The 16,833-nt window shown below is 56.3% G+C and overlaps 1 protein-coding gene across 11 annotated transcripts; it reads right to left on the reverse strand.

The window, feature by feature from the left end:
- Positions 1-101: 101 nt before the first annotated feature.
- On the reverse strand, positions 102-16,007 carry Rtkn (rhotekin). Of its 11 annotated transcripts, none has more exons than XM_060383476.1 (13): positions 14,475-14,781; positions 13,690-14,109; positions 5,845-6,041; positions 4,481-4,539; positions 4,328-4,381; positions 4,105-4,222; positions 3,718-3,927; positions 2,630-2,724; positions 2,428-2,534; positions 2,100-2,228; positions 1,541-1,709; positions 1,326-1,430; positions 102-972 (listed from the first exon to the last, which is right to left on the reverse strand). In XM_060383476.1, the coding sequence occupies exons 2-13, from the start codon at positions 13,759-13,761 to the stop codon at positions 860-862; spliced, it is 1,428 nt and encodes a 475-aa protein (XP_060239459.1). In that variant the 5' UTR covers positions 13,762-14,109; positions 14,475-14,781; the 3' UTR covers positions 102-859. The 11 variants fall into 11 exon arrangements, with proteins under 11 accessions (XP_060239459.1, XP_021510384.1, XP_021510386.1 ...); XM_021654709.2 differs by having other exon boundaries at positions 102-787; positions 14,475-14,775; XM_021654711.2 differs by lacking the exons at positions 13,690-14,109; positions 14,475-14,781 and adding an exon at positions 15,776-16,007.
- Between the last annotated feature and the right edge of the window lie 826 nt (positions 16,008-16,833).

Raw genomic sequence — 16,833 nt, forward strand, 5'->3', positions numbered from 1 at the left:
TGTCACAGCCAAACTTCTAAACATCAAGCTCCAGGCAGAACAGAGGGGCAGGTTCAGAGCACACAGAAGCCACCGATCCTCAAAGGCAACGTGAAGGCTGCTAGCAGTTAAATAACTTTAATGGTGGATGTCCAGGTCACAAGGGAGACCCTTTTCTCCCTCTCTCCAGTGCTGCCCTCAAGGCTGGTTAGTGCAGGGAGGCAGGGCAGGGTTGTTCCAGTTTTCCCCAGGAAGAGCTTGGAGGATCGCAGTAAGCTCCAGGAATGGTCCCCTCAGTACCATGGTAACCACAATTTAAGAGGGTTTCTGTTACCCTCCCCAGCCTTCCTTCCTAGTCCAGGGGAGGAAGGGGAGCTGGAGCTGGCCAGCCGGCCCCACAGTGCTGGACCTAGAGGGCAGTTGCCCTTCTGTCATTTTCTTTCTTGGCCACATCCTATTGCTGGGGCCTTTTCTCACACCGGAGACTGGAGCCATGTACGAAGCTGACTTTTGCTGTAGAAGTTTCTGGATTGTGGGGATCGCTGCGGGGGGAGGGGTGCAACCGAGCGAGAAGGCCCAAGGGAGTGGTCTGCAGGGGCAGCATCCAGGGAAAAGGTTCGGGGTCGCCCCCAGGGCAGGGCTTGCGTCCAGGTTGGGACTGGGGCCCCTGAGGCAGGCGAGCAGGAGCTAGGCAAGGCAGGTTGGTCTGTAAACATGGCTAGCCAGGGTGGGGGTGGCTCCAGCCTCGTGCCCTCCCGCTGGGCCAGGATGTCAGTCACAGCTGCGATGTCATCTAGAGGCTCAATAGCTGTGGCACCAGGGAGGGGGGAGGGGAGGGGGCCAGTCAGAGCTCGGGCCCTGGCCTGCTCAGCCCTGACTGTCACCTGTCACTGTAATAGGAAGAGAGCAAGGCCCGTATCTCAGCTGAGATGGCATTATTCTGCAGGAGCAGCCCCTCACTGGGACCCCCTGAGGCCACAGGCTCTGATAAGACTGTGACAGTACAGAGGGAGGTGGAGGGAGGAGCGGAAGTGGGTAAAGAAACCAAGACAAAAGGAGAGAAAGCAGTGCCGGGCAAGTGAGGTCAGAAGAGGAGACAGGAATCCACATGCACAAAGGGAAACAGAAAAGAAGGAGTTAGGATAGACGCCCATGAGATGGACCTGGCTCTTTGGGGGTGGTTTTGAACTCGGGTGGAGATGGTTTTAAGGCTTGGAGAGAAAGGGGGAAACGCAGTAGGGCTGAGTGGACCTGGACCCCGTGGTGTGCTTCCTCTCGGGCTCTATTGCCCCTTGCGGTCCCCACCCACTTCCCATCAGCTCCCCACTGACCTTCCTCTCACTTACCCATCTCGTGGTATAAGGAGCCCTGCTTGGCCAGTGCTTGGGGGGGCTTCCGGGGTGCAGGAGTTTCGATCTTCATGACTTCATCACAGCACTGCTTCCACTGGCCTGCCGGGAAGGAGGGCGCCCGGTGCAGTGCCGCCTCCTGCCACATTCCCCACTCTCCCGCAGCGTTGAGACCCCAGCCCCCCCAGGGTCAGCCCAGCCCGCCATCTCACTCATGTCAAAGAAGAGCTGCCACAGGGCCTCCATCCAGTTCTGCAGGGCTTCTCTGCTCGCCACCTGGAGAGTGTTCGTCACCTCATCCTCGCCATACCGGTTGCTGATGCTGAGGGTGAAAGGCCACTCCGGGGCCTGCTCCAGCTCGCCTGCCCGGACCCTCGTCTCCTAGAGGAGAGAGCGGGCTGCCTTCAGCGCCACCCTGATTAGCGAGCAGCCCACCACTCCTGCCTAGAAGGACCTGCGGGACTTATTGGAGAGTGCTGGAGATAAAGTAACTGCTGAGGCAGGGGAAGAGCAAGTTGAGACAGAAGAGGGACAGAACGAGGCAGAGAGGGCATAGATGAAGGCAAGAGCGCCGAGGTCCAGATTCGGGTTGCCCCCCATACTTCCAAAAGTAGGGTGTCTGCGGTGCAGTGCGGTTTGCTAGAGCCCTTGGCCAGCGCACAAGTCTCTCGACCCCAGCACCAGGCAAACACATAGGAAAGGCACACTATGGCTAGCGAGCGTAGCAGCCCCGTTGCACCTATGTAGGCCTCAGGGCCGTGGGATCATCACCTTGTTGATGGCGATAGTAAACCGCGGTTCTTGTCCCGTGTCTGCGTCCTCAGCTCTCCCGTAACAAAATAGGTTTGTGCCTTTCAGCACTCCGTGCACGAGCGCCCCGTTCCGTAGCTCCCCGGCTTGCTGCGGGAACAACTCCGTGTTTTCTCGGGAGTCCTGCCTGCCCACCCGGCACCTTCTTCCCGGGCCCCCATCGACCCATGCCCCCAGTACTCACCCTGCTGCCTTCCCGTCCCACTTTGTTCCCCAGACCCACATTTTAATCATTATTAGGTTGTCCGGCTCTGTCCATGTCCCCTTCCGCTCCGTTAGGCCCTCTCACCTGCACCCTGAGGGTCCCGCTTGCAGTGGGTTGAGTCATGCAGAGAGGCTGCGCGGCCAGGCGGCAACACACGCTGCCATAGAGGGGCAGCCAGGCGGGGCTCTCCTCTGGGGGAGGGGAAGCACGGGGTGAGGACAGGAAGTGAGAAGGGGACTACCCCACCACGCCTCCTAGCAATGCCAGTACCCCAAGACACACGTACCATGGCTGGCAAGGCTGAGGTCATGCGTACGGAAGCCGTCTTGCACAGCTGCTAAGGTGAGAGTGCTGTGAGCCAAGAGGTGGTACCGATGGCCTCTGGAGGAGAAGGAGTGCGCTGGCTGTGTGGCCGCAGAGGGCTGCGCGGCGGCGCGGCCGCGCAGGTCCGGCCCGCGCACTGAAAACTAGCTGCCTCCTGCGTCCTGACCGAGCTGGGCACCTAGGCCCGCGCTTAGACATCCTACGCATTATTGCAATGAAATTCTGGCAGCTCCGTGGGGGCGCTATTCTTCAGCCAACTATTCCCAGCCGGCTGGGGCAGCTTCCTCTGGGGCCCAGCAACTCCAGGTGACTGTAGGCTCTGCCAAAGAGCACGCCCCAGCTCAGAGCACAGTCCATATACATCGATGCTTTGTTTGGCTTGGACATGGGTGTGTATGGGTGGCACACGTGTGCATACATACGTGGAGGCCAGAATGACTCTGGGTGTCCTCTTCGGTTGCTCTCTACATGACTTATGAAGGCAGGGTCTCTCACGGACCCTCAGCTTGCCAATTTAACTAGTCTAGCTAACCAGCTTGCCCTGGGCGATCACCTGTCTCTCTTCCCGTGTGAGCCCTGGGATTGGGTTCTGGGGGATCAGAACTCCAGGCCCCATGTTTGCATAGCAAAGACTTTATCCACAGAGCCATTTTGCTAATCCCCATTTTTGATGTTTTGAGGCAGGGTTTTACGCACATCAGACTGGCCATAAACACTATGCAAATGAGGATGACCTTGAACATAAGATCCCCCAGCCTCCACCTCCACTCCACCTCCAGTTAAGTGCTGGGATAACTGATGTGCACCACCCCACCCAAAGCTTCCTGTATGCTAGAGAAGCACTTCATCAGCTGAACTATGCCCCAGTCCAAGATGTTTTTGTGGCTGTTAAATACCCAAAACCCTGGCTCTCCTTGCCTCCCCACTGTCGGTCTTAGGTCTGACTTAGGTCCAACTCCAGGGTTACCCAGAACACCTGTTCATTCAGTGTGAAGTGGTCACCAGTGAGGAGTTGGAGTAGCTGAAGGTGAGTGGGTAGTCGGGTCTTACCCCACTGCTGGGGTAGGCAGCAAGATGGGACTGCTCCCGGAGCCCCCAGCACTGTCCAGCGATGCCCTGACACGCTTCCCTGAGGAACGGCCCAGGGAGCTGCTGAGTTTGGTGGCAAGCCTCTTGGGGGCACCAACAAAGGCCCCCTCCTCTTCCACACAGGCCCCATACAGCTCCAGCCGCAGTTCAAAGTCTGGCCCTGCCTCAGTACTACAAAGGTGCAGGAGAGAGGGAAGCTCGGGAGAGCAGGGGGTGAAGACGGGCATACCCACAGGACAACTCCCCAGGGATGCCCACGGCCGTCGCCATCCCTCTCCCCACCTCCACCCTCATAGCTGCCCCACAGGAGTGAGGGAGGAAAGCCAGAGCCACTGGCGAGGCACTCACAAGAGCACACTGCTCTGAAAGGAGATGTCTGTGAGGGTCCTGTCCACCAGGACCATCTCTGTGTCCTGAATCTGTTCCCCCAGCTGCAGCAGCAGGAACACAGCCCAGCGGTGCAGGTCTAGGAGTAAAGGCAGGGGTGGGGAAAACAAAGAGCTTTAAATTGCCCACAAGAGCCTCTACCTCAGGCAACACTCTTGAATTTGTCCCAGCATGGGGCGCTCACCGCCTTTGTTCTTGAAGTACTCTGTGTCCTTCCACATGAGTGGGATCCGGAGGTCTAAGGGACAGAGGGGAAGGAAGAAGGGTTAAGATCGGGCTAGAGGTGGTGGGGTGGAGTGAGGGACGCCACCAGGCTGGGCAGCTGTATACTTCTTACCAGAGATGCAGACCCGGCCACGGCAAGGGGAGCGCTCAGGGGGTGACGCACTGTCAGGTCTGTGGGGAGATAGATCAGAGTCCTGGCCGGGTCTCACACTCCCCTCCCCCTCCTTCTGACTCTCAAGGGCTCTAAGAGCCCCCTGACCCCCATGGCAGGGCCAAGGAACTGGAGGAGAGCTATGGGCAGAGCTCAGAGGTCGCTGGTGTTAGGAACATTCCAACAATGTGCTCCTCCCCCCCTGACCACCCAGACATCTGCCAATGATGATTGGGGTCTCGAGGGGACAGGTGCCACCAGAGAGTCCCTTTCAAGTCCCCACCACCGTCATTAAACCTTGGGCTTGGAGAGGATGGCAAGTTTTCTTTGCAACCCTAGGGAAGCCACTTACTCCTGCCCATCTCATTTGTTTGAGAGAGAGAGGGTCTCACTCAGTAGCTCAGGCTCAGATCCTCTTGCCTCAGTCTCCCATGTGCTGGGATTACAGTCATAAAGCACCATACCCATATAGCATGAATAGCGATGTTTAGCTGCTAGGGAATTAGACGGACTTTCACATTCCTGTGTGAGGCCTGTGTGGCTGATCTGCCCATGGCTACCTCAGAGAGCTGCCTCTGCCTGGTTTCTTGCTGAATGAAGCAGCAATGGATGAGTTGTTTGCTTGCTTGCTTGCTTTCTGGGCTTCCCGGCCAGCCCCTGGCAACCTCTCCCTCCCTCCTCCATGCCAGCGATAGGCTGGGGCCCTCTTTCATGCAGCCTTGATGAGGCAGGCAGTTCTCCAAACGACTCATGTGCCAAAAATGGCCAATTCTCGGAGTGATCAACTTGCCAAGTATTTTCTCTCTAGCACTTTTACTGGCCCCTGGCCATCTCACGGACGACCTGTCAGATTGGCAGGGTACGACGCAGCGCTGTTGCAGTGTGGGGTCACAGAGCGAGGCGGGCTCTTTTGGAACACACAATCTAATTTGTATGAATGGGGGCCTTCTTTTAAGTGATTTTTAATTTTGTGCTTTCCCAGCTCCTGCCTCTGATAGTGAATCCCACACACAACAAGCTGTTGTCAATTTGTGGTAAATTGGCCATTTGGTGAACTGGCTCTGAGAAAATTAGAGTTCCAGAAACCACCCAGCCAGATAGTAGATGATGGGCAGGCCTCACCAAATTAGCATTTTGGCATTACTTGTGGTCTGGATTGGCAGCTTCCATCAGATACACTGGCTTTCCTGGTTATCCAGCCGCTCCAGATAGCCCAGCACATGTTAAAGCACCAAGTGTCTCCTGGCCAGGACAGTGTCCGTGAGGAGGCACACTCCACCCAGGCACTTACTGTACCACGGATACGCCTCCCCTCCCGTGCTCACCGGCCTGTCTTCCCCAGCACCTGGGCTTCCTTGCGCCGCTGCAGCTCGCCCATGTAGCTGAGAATGCGGCTGTTGCACACCAGCAGGCTCTTGGTGGCCTCCAGAGCTTGCTCTCGCTGGGAGCAGGCCGCCAGCAGCTTGCAGGCCCCTTCCCTCATCCGAATCTCATGATCTAGTTTCCTCTGCAACTCCGTGTCCTACCCGGAGTCATGGGAGGGAAAGGAAATGACAGTCAGGGGCAGGCTGAGGCATTGCCCCACCCCACCCCAGTCCCACGGGGGCTATGGGCAGGGGAGGGGAGCCAACAACATTAATGCTTCACCAAAGTCAAGAGCAAGCCTGCCATCTCACCCTCAGCTGCCCAAGAGGGGCCAGAAAAGCCTGGCCAAGTAATACACTCTCATGTATTTGATAGTGAAAAGTATAAACTCTTTCTGCCTCTTTGACCACAGTTTGGAAAAATCGACAAGAACTACAAATTCATATATCCTCTGACCCAACTATTCAATAATCAAGTGTTAAGTCTACAAACACAATCACACACATAACTGCCAAATCATACGCACAAAAACATTCACTTAGCACTTTTATTTATGGGCATGTGTATCACACCTAAGTGCAGTAACCACGGAGGCCAGAAGATGGCGTCAGATCCCCTGGAGTCTCATACCTCACACTGGTGAACGTAGACTCTCTGGAAGAGCAGCAGTTGTTTTTACTGTTAAGTCATCTCTCCAGCCCCAAACATTGTTTTAAACACCCAAACTAAAAGCCTTTTGATAAGACACAGCTAAATGAGTTACAGCTGTACAGATAAATAGTGCAAAAGACTGTGGTAGACCTGTGTAGATGTGACTCTCCAGAAAACATGACATTCCAGAACAGAAAGAAAGACAGCATTATACATCAAGGCAGGCACGGTGTCACACATTCGGGGTGAGCCTGGTATCACACACCTAGAGCCCGGCACCTGGGAGGGAGAGGCAGGAGGATCAGTAACTTAGGGCTGTCCTCAGCTACGTGGCAAATTAGAGGCAAACCATGAAACTCTCTCAAAGACAAAATACGAGTACTACCACTTGAGATCTGCAGCTATGTGATATATATTTGCACATGGGTATGTGTATCTACACATTCGTGAGGCCGAGTTTCCAGAGCTCAGGGATGGAAACAGATTTGTGAGCTCATTCAAGACGCATGTCACTTGCAGAGTTGCCAGTGCTGCACAGAACCCCCTCCACACCTCCCAGTGCTTCCGCCACCGCCGCCTCCCAAGCATGGGAGGGGAGGTCAGGGCTGAGGGGTGAAGCGAGAAAGGTAACTGGTCTGGGGAAGGGCAGAAGAGAGGCTCTGAGAGAAGGGCTGGACAGGCATGGAAGGGCAGAGGAGAGGCTGAGAGAGGGTGCGGGGAGAGTCACTTGGAAAGGATCAGCCTGGAGCTTAAAACGCAATTGGCATTTGTCTGGGGCTGGCTGTGCACGCCGCTCTGGGTGGGGTTCCCAGTCATGCATAAACCCGACGTGGTGGTAACTCTCAGGAGGTGGAGGCAGGAGCATGGTGAGTTTGAGGCCAGCCCGGGCCTGGAACCCTGTCTCCAAACAGTAAAGTATAAAAGGCACTAGGTAGTCAAGCGTAGCGATAGAGTCCTATAATCCAGTGTTCAGGAGGCAGAGGCAAGAGGGCGGCCATGAGTCCCAGACCAGCCAGGCCACAGATCCAGCTGGCTTGCAGCTCCTGCCTCCGAGGACTATTTTCTGGGTCACTGTACTAGGTTGGATTTTCACGCCAGCACCACCTGCCCTATTCTCTTCCCAAACAGGTCAACTGAGTCCCCAAATCTTCCAGGAACCCCCCCCAATCTACAGCGCATCTCCTAGCCGCCACGTGGGGTATTATTTTACTCCACCTTGGTCTTCCAGCGTGGTGAGGAGCTGGGGAGATGGCTCGGTGGGCAGGGTGCCTGCTGTACAGCAAGAGGACCTGAGGTCAGATCCCCAGCACCCATCTGAAAGCCAGGCATGCATCCCTGGCCTTTAACCCCAGTTCTGGGGGCGGAAACAGGCAGGGTTGCTGACGGTCAGCCAGTCTCACCAAAACCTTGCACCAAGCTCACTGAGAGACCTTGTCTCAGAAGATGAGGGAGAAGGACAGTGAAAGGCTCGGCGGACACAGGCAACTGCTACCAAGCCTGAGGAATTGAGTTCTAACCCTGGGTTCCACCTGGTGGAAGAGACAACCACCCCGCAAGCTTTCCTCCACACTGCTGTGGCCTGCATCCCCTCCGCGCGCGCGCGCGCACACACACACACACACACACACACAGATTAAAGCTGGACAACCTGACGTGGCTGCACACACCTCTATCCCAGCACTCAGAGGCAGGGACAGGTGAATCTCTCCAAGTCTGAGGGCAGCCTGGCCTCATAACAAGCAAGCATGCATGCACACATGTGTACACCACAGGCACACAAAACGAAGATGAAAATAGTTGTGGCATCCTAGTGTCGAAAGACTTGCGTGAGATTCGAGCTCAGTGTCTGGCGCAGAGTATTCGGCACATGGCGGGGACACGGGACTTAGCAAGGAGGCCACTTTGGCAGGCCGCTTAGCCAGCAAACCCTGAAGCCTCCCTGGGCTGCCCACGGCTCCCTGTCTGAGCCCAGCTGCGAGGCGAACATGCGTAGATGAACGGCTACTTCCTAAGTGCCTTGTCATGGCGAAAAAACACAGCAAACGGCCCCTGCTGGCCTCTGCTGAGGTGACGGGAGGAGGCCTCGGAGCAGAGGTGCGCAGGGCCCTGCAGGGGTGCCGGGCAAGTGGAGGCACGCAGCCGGGAGAGCCACGGTGACTACACAGACCTGTCTGCCCCTCGCGGCTCTCCTCCACAGGCTGCGTCCTGCCCCGTCTCCCGTGTCCAGCCTTCTGCCAACTCTTCCTACCCTCTCTGGTGCTTTGTTGGTTTGGTTGGTTGGTTTGGTTGAGGGTGGGGGCACTGCTGTGCCAGACTTTATCACAAATCACTCCAGCACCATGTGCCTTTTCCCCCAAAGCCCTCTCCACCAGGAAGCCCTCCCAAACTACTCTCTGCTCCCAGCCACGCTCTGTATGCACCAGGGTTCTGCCATTGCTAGGCGAGCTGCTAGCCCACCCCTCCCCGGCTCTGCACGCGGTTCCTGTCACCAGTCCCCCAAATGAAGGAGACCAAGGATGCATCCTCAAGCTCCTGGCTAGCTAGCCCCCTCTGGGGCCAAGCACTCACCGATCCTTCCCTAGCCCTGTCCATTGCGCTTGCAGCTAGCCCGGGGTCCGGGCTCACAGCTACCGGGGTGGCCAACGTGGCCCCAGGACGGCGTGGGAATTGAAGGATCCCTGAAGGATCCCGGGCGTCGCCGCTGCCTCACCGCTTGGGTAGGCTGCGCCTGGAGTCGCCGGTGACATCAGCTCCCAACTGCCGCGAGAGGCGCCGAGGGCGCCGGGCGCGGGCGGTCCCTGAAGGCTCCGCGGTGCCTGCATCTCTGCCGGGAACGGGCGCGACTGCAGCGAGCGTCTGAGCCGCCCCAGAGGCCTCTCCCGAGCGGGCTTCTCGCTCCAAGGTGACCCTCTTCCAGGAGCAGGGTGTGGGTAAGAAGCGAGGTCGCTGGATCCAGCACGGGCCAGCAGAACTGCACCTGAGGGACACTAGCCGCCTACCCCATGAGCTTCCTAATCCTCCCAAGCTTGGCCAGCCCTCAAGAGTGCCCTGGAGAAAGGGCTCCCACTTTTGCAAGGTCTAGATCCGGGTCTTTGTGCTTCGCACCCTTCTCGGTACCCATTAGCACAAAAATAGGCCCTGGCTTCCTCTCCTCCACCACCACCTCCACATCCTCCCCAAATGAACACCATTCCCCCAGAATGGGAAAGATCCCAATTCTGAGTGTCCTCCGACCTGGGTCAGATCTCTGGGGATGACAGAGGATGAGTCATAGTCGCTCATGATGACACACTCCTCCCCCACGCTCTTCCTGACTTCCTGCCCTGTTTCCCATCACCTTCTGTTCCCTTAAGAATTCCCACTAGACCAAGTTCAAATCCTAGTCTAGGGACTTAACAAGCCAGGAGCATTTTGTCTCTGGAGCTTCAGTTGTAGACCTGGGAGTCATTCCTTTACATGAGAAAAGCCTAACCTCCACCTTGGGCCTGGCACCAAGTTCAAGCTTTGCTCCCAGGATGTGGCTCAGGTGGTAGGGGCTTGCCTAGCACACAGGACATCCTGGGTTCCATCCTGAGCACCCCATTCCCCGTAAGGAATGCTTGCCTGTAATCCTAGCACTTGGGAGGTACAGACAGGACGATCAGACGTTCAGTGTCATTTCAGCTGCACGGCCTGGGCTGCCTGAGAAGTTATCACAAAAACAAAACAAAACAAAACAAAACCAAAAAGGCAGGCAAGACGGCTCAGTGGATGCCACTGCTGGCTGGCAAGCTTGAGGTCCTCGGTTCAGTCCCTGGATCCCACCATGGGAGAAGAGAATCAATTCCCCCAAAACTGTCCTCTGCTCTCCACACGTGCTCGGTGCCATACATCACCACAGCCACCACTACAACATATTTAAACTAAATAAAAATAAGTTTTCACTCTCACCCTCCTACACGTGCAGCTTAGGGCACCTCCTCCAAAAAGTCTGTCTGGATTTACACTCCAGAACTAACTTTGCTGCCATTTTTGGAAATATCAATGGGTCTGTCTTTTTGAGGACATGATAATCCAGGGAGGAGGGGGATGTGGAGAATTCTTAGACTGTGGTTGAAGGAAAGTTAATCAAAGTAAAAACCAATTCATTCTTCTGTTCCAGATGTCGGGCAGGCCTCCCATGGAGAAAGGTGACAGCATGGGGGGGGTGCACAGGGTACAGAATTTAAACACTGACATATTCTAACCAACTCTGTTGATGGGAGCAGCCAGCGTGCATCTGGCCATTGAATGTGGCTAGAGAAGCTGGGAGACTGGCTGGCTTCTGCCTCCCCACCCCCTTTAATTAACTAAGAGTAATCATAATATAAATTATTCAATGAGTAGCAGGGTCAATGAAGACCAGATGAATAGAAAGGAAGTTTTGAGTATTTTCTTGGTTTTTTTTTTTTGTTTGTTTGTTTTTTGTTTTTCATTTGGGATAGTTTTCTTCTATAACCCAGGCTGGCCTTGAACTCACAATACTCCTTCAGCTTCCTGAGCACTGGGATTATAGGCCATGCCTCAGTAAATAGGTTCTCTCTTGTGCACCAACATGGGAAAATTAAGTAATGTCAGAAAGCCAAAGGGGCCCACCTGGCATCTTTCTGTAAAAAAGACAAGCACACTGAACTGTATCTTATGGGGCAGTCAGAAGCGGATGGTTTCCTTCTAGCCAGCACCACGTGAATGCTACCTTGAAAGGTCCTGCTAGGAAGGCTCCTGCAGCTCTAAGTGGGTTAGGCTGTTCGTGGCTATCAGTACCCATCAATCCCAAGACGGGCCGGGGGCTGGACAGGCAGCATGCGAGCAGAGCGTCACCCTTCCTGTTATGCCCTGCATCCCTGCCTCCAGCCCCCCTCAGCTTCAGCCTCCTGCCCCATTCAAGTCCAGGCAGCCACTTCCTCCCTCTCACCCCCACGAGGCTTAGCCACACACCTGGGCCCATCTATTCTGGAGTTCTGGTCATGTCTAATGCATCAGCCAGCCTCGTCTGATCTGCCACCAACATTTGCAATCTTTCCATGAGCACCGTAATCTCCACCCCAGATTCACTCCCCTACGGTAATATCTGACCATCCATTGCCAACCCTTCTTCCTCAGCCCAAACTACCACCAAGGTGAGCCTCCACAGCAATCGCTAGCTAAAAACTCAAGGTGAAAATGTGGTGTGCTGGCATGCATCTTTCATTGCGGCACTCAGGAGACAGAGGCAGATGAGCTGCTGTGAGTTAAAGGCTAGCCTGACTGACACAGCCCGGTCCAGCACGACCACGGCTACCCAGGGGCCCTATCTCAAAAGCACATAAACAAAAGCAGCAAACTTGAGACGGGTGCTGGGGATGGCATTCCGTTGGCTGGGTGTTTGCCGGGTGTGCGGGAAGTTCAAGGATCAGGTTGGCTTCCCAGCGCCAGCCTCGTGAAGTACACCTATACTTCCAGCACTCAGGAGTGAGAAGCAGGAAGATCAGCAGTTCAAGTTCATCCTTGACTACACATAGAGTCTGAATCCAGACGAGAAAACCTTTCTATGCTGCAGAATCCCATCCAGGGTATGACCCTACACCCTTACACCTCACACCCTTCCACCCTTCCCAGCCCAGCATGGTCTACCTCTGCCCTCCAGCTCCACCCCAATGACGGATTCCAGCACACTGCCCCCCACCAACACAAATATACTACTCTTGCCCTTATCAAAGGCTCTTCACCCTGACTATGCCATCCTTCCGGAAATTCTTCCTGCAAACTTCAGGCCCTTCCGGTCTCTCTGACGCTGCCTCTGCCGGATTGTTACTGCCTCCTACTTTCATAATATTTTCACGACCACTACGTGGCGTCACTCACACAGGGTTCTGATTTGTTCCCACACAAGAAAGGACATTTCCTGCCATCTCCAGAGGTGTTTCCATGACACAGTAAGGAGCGTGGCCCATGGAATGAGTCCAATTTATGTGTTTAAGAATAAATAAGGCAGGCATGGTGGCTTCTTTATTCTTAAACACATGACTGCAATTCCAGTCCTTGGGAGATGGTAGTGGGGAGACCAGGAGTTCAAGGTCATCCTTGACTACAGATATGTTCAGAGGGCCTGTCTTAAGAAAAAAAGAAAAATCAGCAGGCCAGTGAGGTGGGCCAGTGGGTAAAAGGTGATTGCCATCAGTCCCCAGGACCTGGCTTCAATCCCAGAGCACACATGGTGCAAGGAAAACAGAACAAAACCCCCAAAATCCCACAGGTTTTCCTCTGATCTACACATACACATACACACACTTAAGCTATGGAATTCAGACATCGGCGCACACATACACTAAAAGCAACAAGGAAACCAAAGAAAGAATAAACGAACAAGTGTGGTGTAGTGGCCCACATCTGTAACCCCAGCACTCACGAGGCTCAAGCAGGAGGATTGCCAAGAGTTGCACACCAGCCTTGACCACACAGGGACTGCAGGGCTGGGCTACAGAGTGAGAGCCTGGCTAAAAGTGGTTAGAAAAAAGGAAGCAAGGTGAAAAAGAAAAAGAATCAATGCACAGATAGTTTCCACCCTCTCTTGAAAGCTGACCCCTGACCTCACGTTCGCATGGCGGCACACCATCTTTCACTTCTCTTCAGGCTGCATCTTTCTACAAGCCTCCTTCATACTGCTATCTCTTCATCCCATCTCTAGAAGGAACCTTTGTCCCCAGAACAAACGTCCACACCCACTCACAGCTTCCAGACAACGGCGCAGTGCAAAGACCCTGCTGTCAACGCGGGATTTTGTTGTTACTGCTGTTTAGCCCAGGCTGGCTTGGAACTCACTCTTGCTTCTATGTCCCAAGTGCTAGAATCGCAGGCACGTGGCCCTGCATCCAGTTCATGCCGCGCAGGAGTGTTGATAATCAAACCCAGGACTTTGTCCATGCCAAACAGGCGTTCTACCAAGGGAGCCATACCACATGCCCTCCAACGTAACGCTCATTCTGGTCGGCAGAAGTGTGCCAGGTCCCCAAACACACTCAACACAGTACCTACGGAATCACCTGCCGCCCCTCCTTTCCAGACTATAGGCGGTCCCGCCCCTGCCCCGCCCCCAACTCTCATCAGCCCCTTTAAGGCTGGGACAGCCCTGTGCCGTCCAGGGGTCCGGGCGTTACCTCCAGGCTGAGTGCCATCTGCCGGATGTAGAGCATATTGAGGTCCTCCAGGATGTGCAATCTGTCCTGCATGTCTGTGTCCCCCACAGCCCCTTTCCTGCTGCCCAGAGAGAGGCCAGGTGGGCCCCACGCCGTCCCACAGTTCCTCTCCCACTGCTCCCCGGGCTTGAGAGAGGTGGCCAGCTCTAGGACAGAATGCAGAGGCTGTCCCTGTCCCTCTGCAGTCCTGTTAGACCCCTCTGGCTTCTGTGACAAAATTTCCTCTCCTAGTGCCGTCCCAAGGCCTTGGTAGCAGCCAAGAAGAGGAGGAAAGAAAGTGAGTTGAGAATGAGCGGGGGTTCCTGGGAGGAGAGGCCAGCTGCAGAGGGGGCTCTGGGGACAGAGTGTCCAGCCTTGCGTTGGTGGCAGCTGTTTTCCCAGCTGTGGAAAAAAAAGGTCCTTTCATTCCCATTTTGGCCCCGCCCCCGCCCCCGCCCCCATCCCTGGCCCGGCCGACGGAGAATGTGCGTGCTTCGAGGGCAGTAAGGGGCAGGCACAGCTGGAGGGGGGCAGGGAGGGGACGCCTCCTGCTGATTCTACGGAATCCGGAGGCTTGTCGGGAGATCAGTACGGACCGAGAGAGTTCTGGCTTAGTTTGAGAAAGTTAGCGACAGCAGTGGACTTGAGGAGACTTGAGCCCAGGGAAGGGGACAAAGGGGTGAGTCTGTAATGTGGCCCAACCCCCAGGGTCACCCCTTCCAACGCCGGCCCCCATCCAGCAAGCCCCACCCTGGGCTCACAATTACCTCGCTTTTCCAGCAGAAGGGAGGAGAAAGAGAGAAACGCAGGGGTGTGCCTGGCTGGTGCTGGCCCTGCTCCCCTCTGCGGGCCCCTTCCCTTCCAGACAGGAAACTAGCCCCGGGTCCCAGCCAGCTGCAGGCCTGTCCCCCAGCCCCCCACCCCGGCCGGTGGAGTCACACTCAACCCAGCGGCAGGCCTGGCCCTGTGGCTCCGCCCCGGCTCCTCAGCTATGGCCCCCAAGGCCTGGCAAAACCCAGCGCTGCTCAGGATCACGGCCCTTCCCCCAGGTCCCACACCTCGCCCCGGCTCCCCCACGCTGGCCACGCGCGGGCTCCTTGGGTCTAAGCTGCTGGGGCGGGAGGGTGACAGAGGCGCTCCACGAGCATCTGACTCAGAAAGCCCGGGACAGCGGTGTGAAAGAGCCTTTGTTCTGGGCAGCCTGGAGGGAAAGGGCAGAAGCCAGGCCTGGAATCCCAGGCGGGGGGTGGGGGGCGGGCGGGGGGCTGGGACGCTTAACCCTTCCCAGGCCGGGAAGGGACAGAGACTTAGAACTGGGACCTCCTTGAGCACTAGGAAGCTGGCTTTGCGACGGGAGTCTTTTCTTGGGGTGGCTAAGCCTCTCCGCCGGCTCAGCCATGTGCCTGCAGTGCCTCTCTAGTTTAAGGACTCAGCATGGGGCTCAGAACACGGGGCGCCCTGCTGTGGAGATGACCTCAGGCTAGAGGCTGGACTCCTCTTAGGCCCCCCAAAGGGAGATGGAAAGCTAAGTGTGGGAAACCACTCCACAGTTAAAACACACACACACACACACACACACACACACACACACACGGGTGTGTATGCAGAGAGAGAAAGAGAAACTGACTTTTTGCCCTTCAGGACTGACAGGAGCATACAAGTCACAAAACTGTGGAGACAGTGGAGGCTGGCGTAGGGGTCCACACAGAGTGTGGGGTGCTACTTGGTAACCAGCTGGGAACCAAGACAAGAATACAAGAATTGGAGGATGCCTGGCTGCCCAGTGTCCTTGGCCCAGGGTGTGAGGGCTTGGGTTCAGACAGTCCGGGAATCGGGTTTAGAGCCCTCACACTGAGGCCAATAGGGGCTTTTCAAGGCAGAGGCAAATTACCCCATCCAGGCCGTGCGTGACTTGTACAGATCAGATGGACCCTCACCCTGTCCACACCTGGCGTTCCAAGTCAACAGCTTGAGCTAGAGTGGACCCAGATTGCAGCGCGCCCGGGAGGCAGGTGGTCAGGGCTGCCTGCCAGCGCTGGGGGAGGAAGGCAGGGACGCGGCCTCTCACCTCCGGAGGGTCGCTGAAGACACTAAGTCGGAAGCGGCCGCGTTTGAACTCCATCTCCAGGGCGGAGCCCCTGGCCACTGTGACCCGGCTCCGATGGTTTCGAGAGAACATGCTGGCAGATCCTTGCTCAGTGCGCTCCCTGCGCTCCGGGGATCGGTCTCTCTCGTGCTCGGGCTCCGGTCCCTCGACGGCCGCCCTCCCACCAGCGCAGCCGGGAATCTCCCCAGCTGCCCGGTTCCCAAACTCCGCCCCCGGAGACGACACCTGGGCTGGGCAGGGCGCGGCACCCTCCTCTTCCACCCCCGCTAAAGGCCGGGCCCGTACCGGGCGCCAAGCCAGTTTGGGTCAACAGTTTCCGAGCCAGAGGCACCCAAAACCACTCCAGCACCGCAGGAGAGCGTCCACCCTTCTGGCTGGGTTAACTCACCTGCGCTTGGAGCGGGTCCCCAAGTCCCCTCCCCTGCAGCAGCCCCCACCTGTCAAGCTGGAGTCCTGGGGCTCAGAAAACACCTTAGTCACACGGAAAGCTCTTTTCTCTCTGGTTCTAGCCTGACTTGGGACCGCCCAAGTCTCACCTCTTAAGCTACAACTTCCTACATGTATCTCTCTCTACTCTACGAATCTCTCTCCCATTTAGGTTCCCCTGCCCATCCACAGTGGCCTCGATTCATAAAGAGGGCTTCAGGGGGTCTTGAAAATCCACCAGCTTCCCTGTTGGACCACAGAACCGTGCTGTGAAAACTGTCCTTGGGAATGAACGTGACCCTGTCCCAGGGGAGGCCTGTAAGCAGACCTGAGAAGACTGAGGAGCAGGCGCTCAGATGCAAGCAGCTTCAGTCACCGGGGTCCTGAGAGCGTCCTTAGGGCCGGCCGCTTTCTTGCTGGACAGCAGAGCCGGCCTCCTCTCTCCCTGCCCTACGGGAACAGGGCTCTGTCCCCTTCCCACCGGAGCTCAGCGAGATGAAGGCAATGGCAGAGGGCCGGCTAACTGACCCTCATCGGGTCTCCGGAGGCTTCAGAACGGGCGAGCAGCCTTCTAGACAGGGTGGAGCAGAAGA

This window comes from Meriones unguiculatus, chromosome 5 (assembly GCF_030254825.1).
Source record: "Meriones unguiculatus strain TT.TT164.6M chromosome 5, Bangor_MerUng_6.1, whole genome shotgun sequence".
Classification (NCBI taxonomy): Eukaryota; Metazoa; Chordata; class Mammalia; order Rodentia; family Muridae; genus Meriones; species Meriones unguiculatus.

Coding starts and splice junctions, on each gene's coding strand:
- Rtkn (XM_021654707.2), bottom strand. CDS start 15,886: ATGTTCTCTCGAAACCATCGGAGCCGGGTCACAGTGGCCAGGGGCTCC. Junction 3,928..4,104: donor TTTCAGAGCAGTGTGCTCTT/GTGAGTGCCTCG, acceptor GCACCTTTGTAG/TACTGAGGCAGGGCCAGACT. Junction 788..1,325: donor CTCCTTATACCACGAGATGG/GTAAGTGAGAGG, acceptor CTGGTGCCACAG/CTATTGAGCCTCTAGATGAC.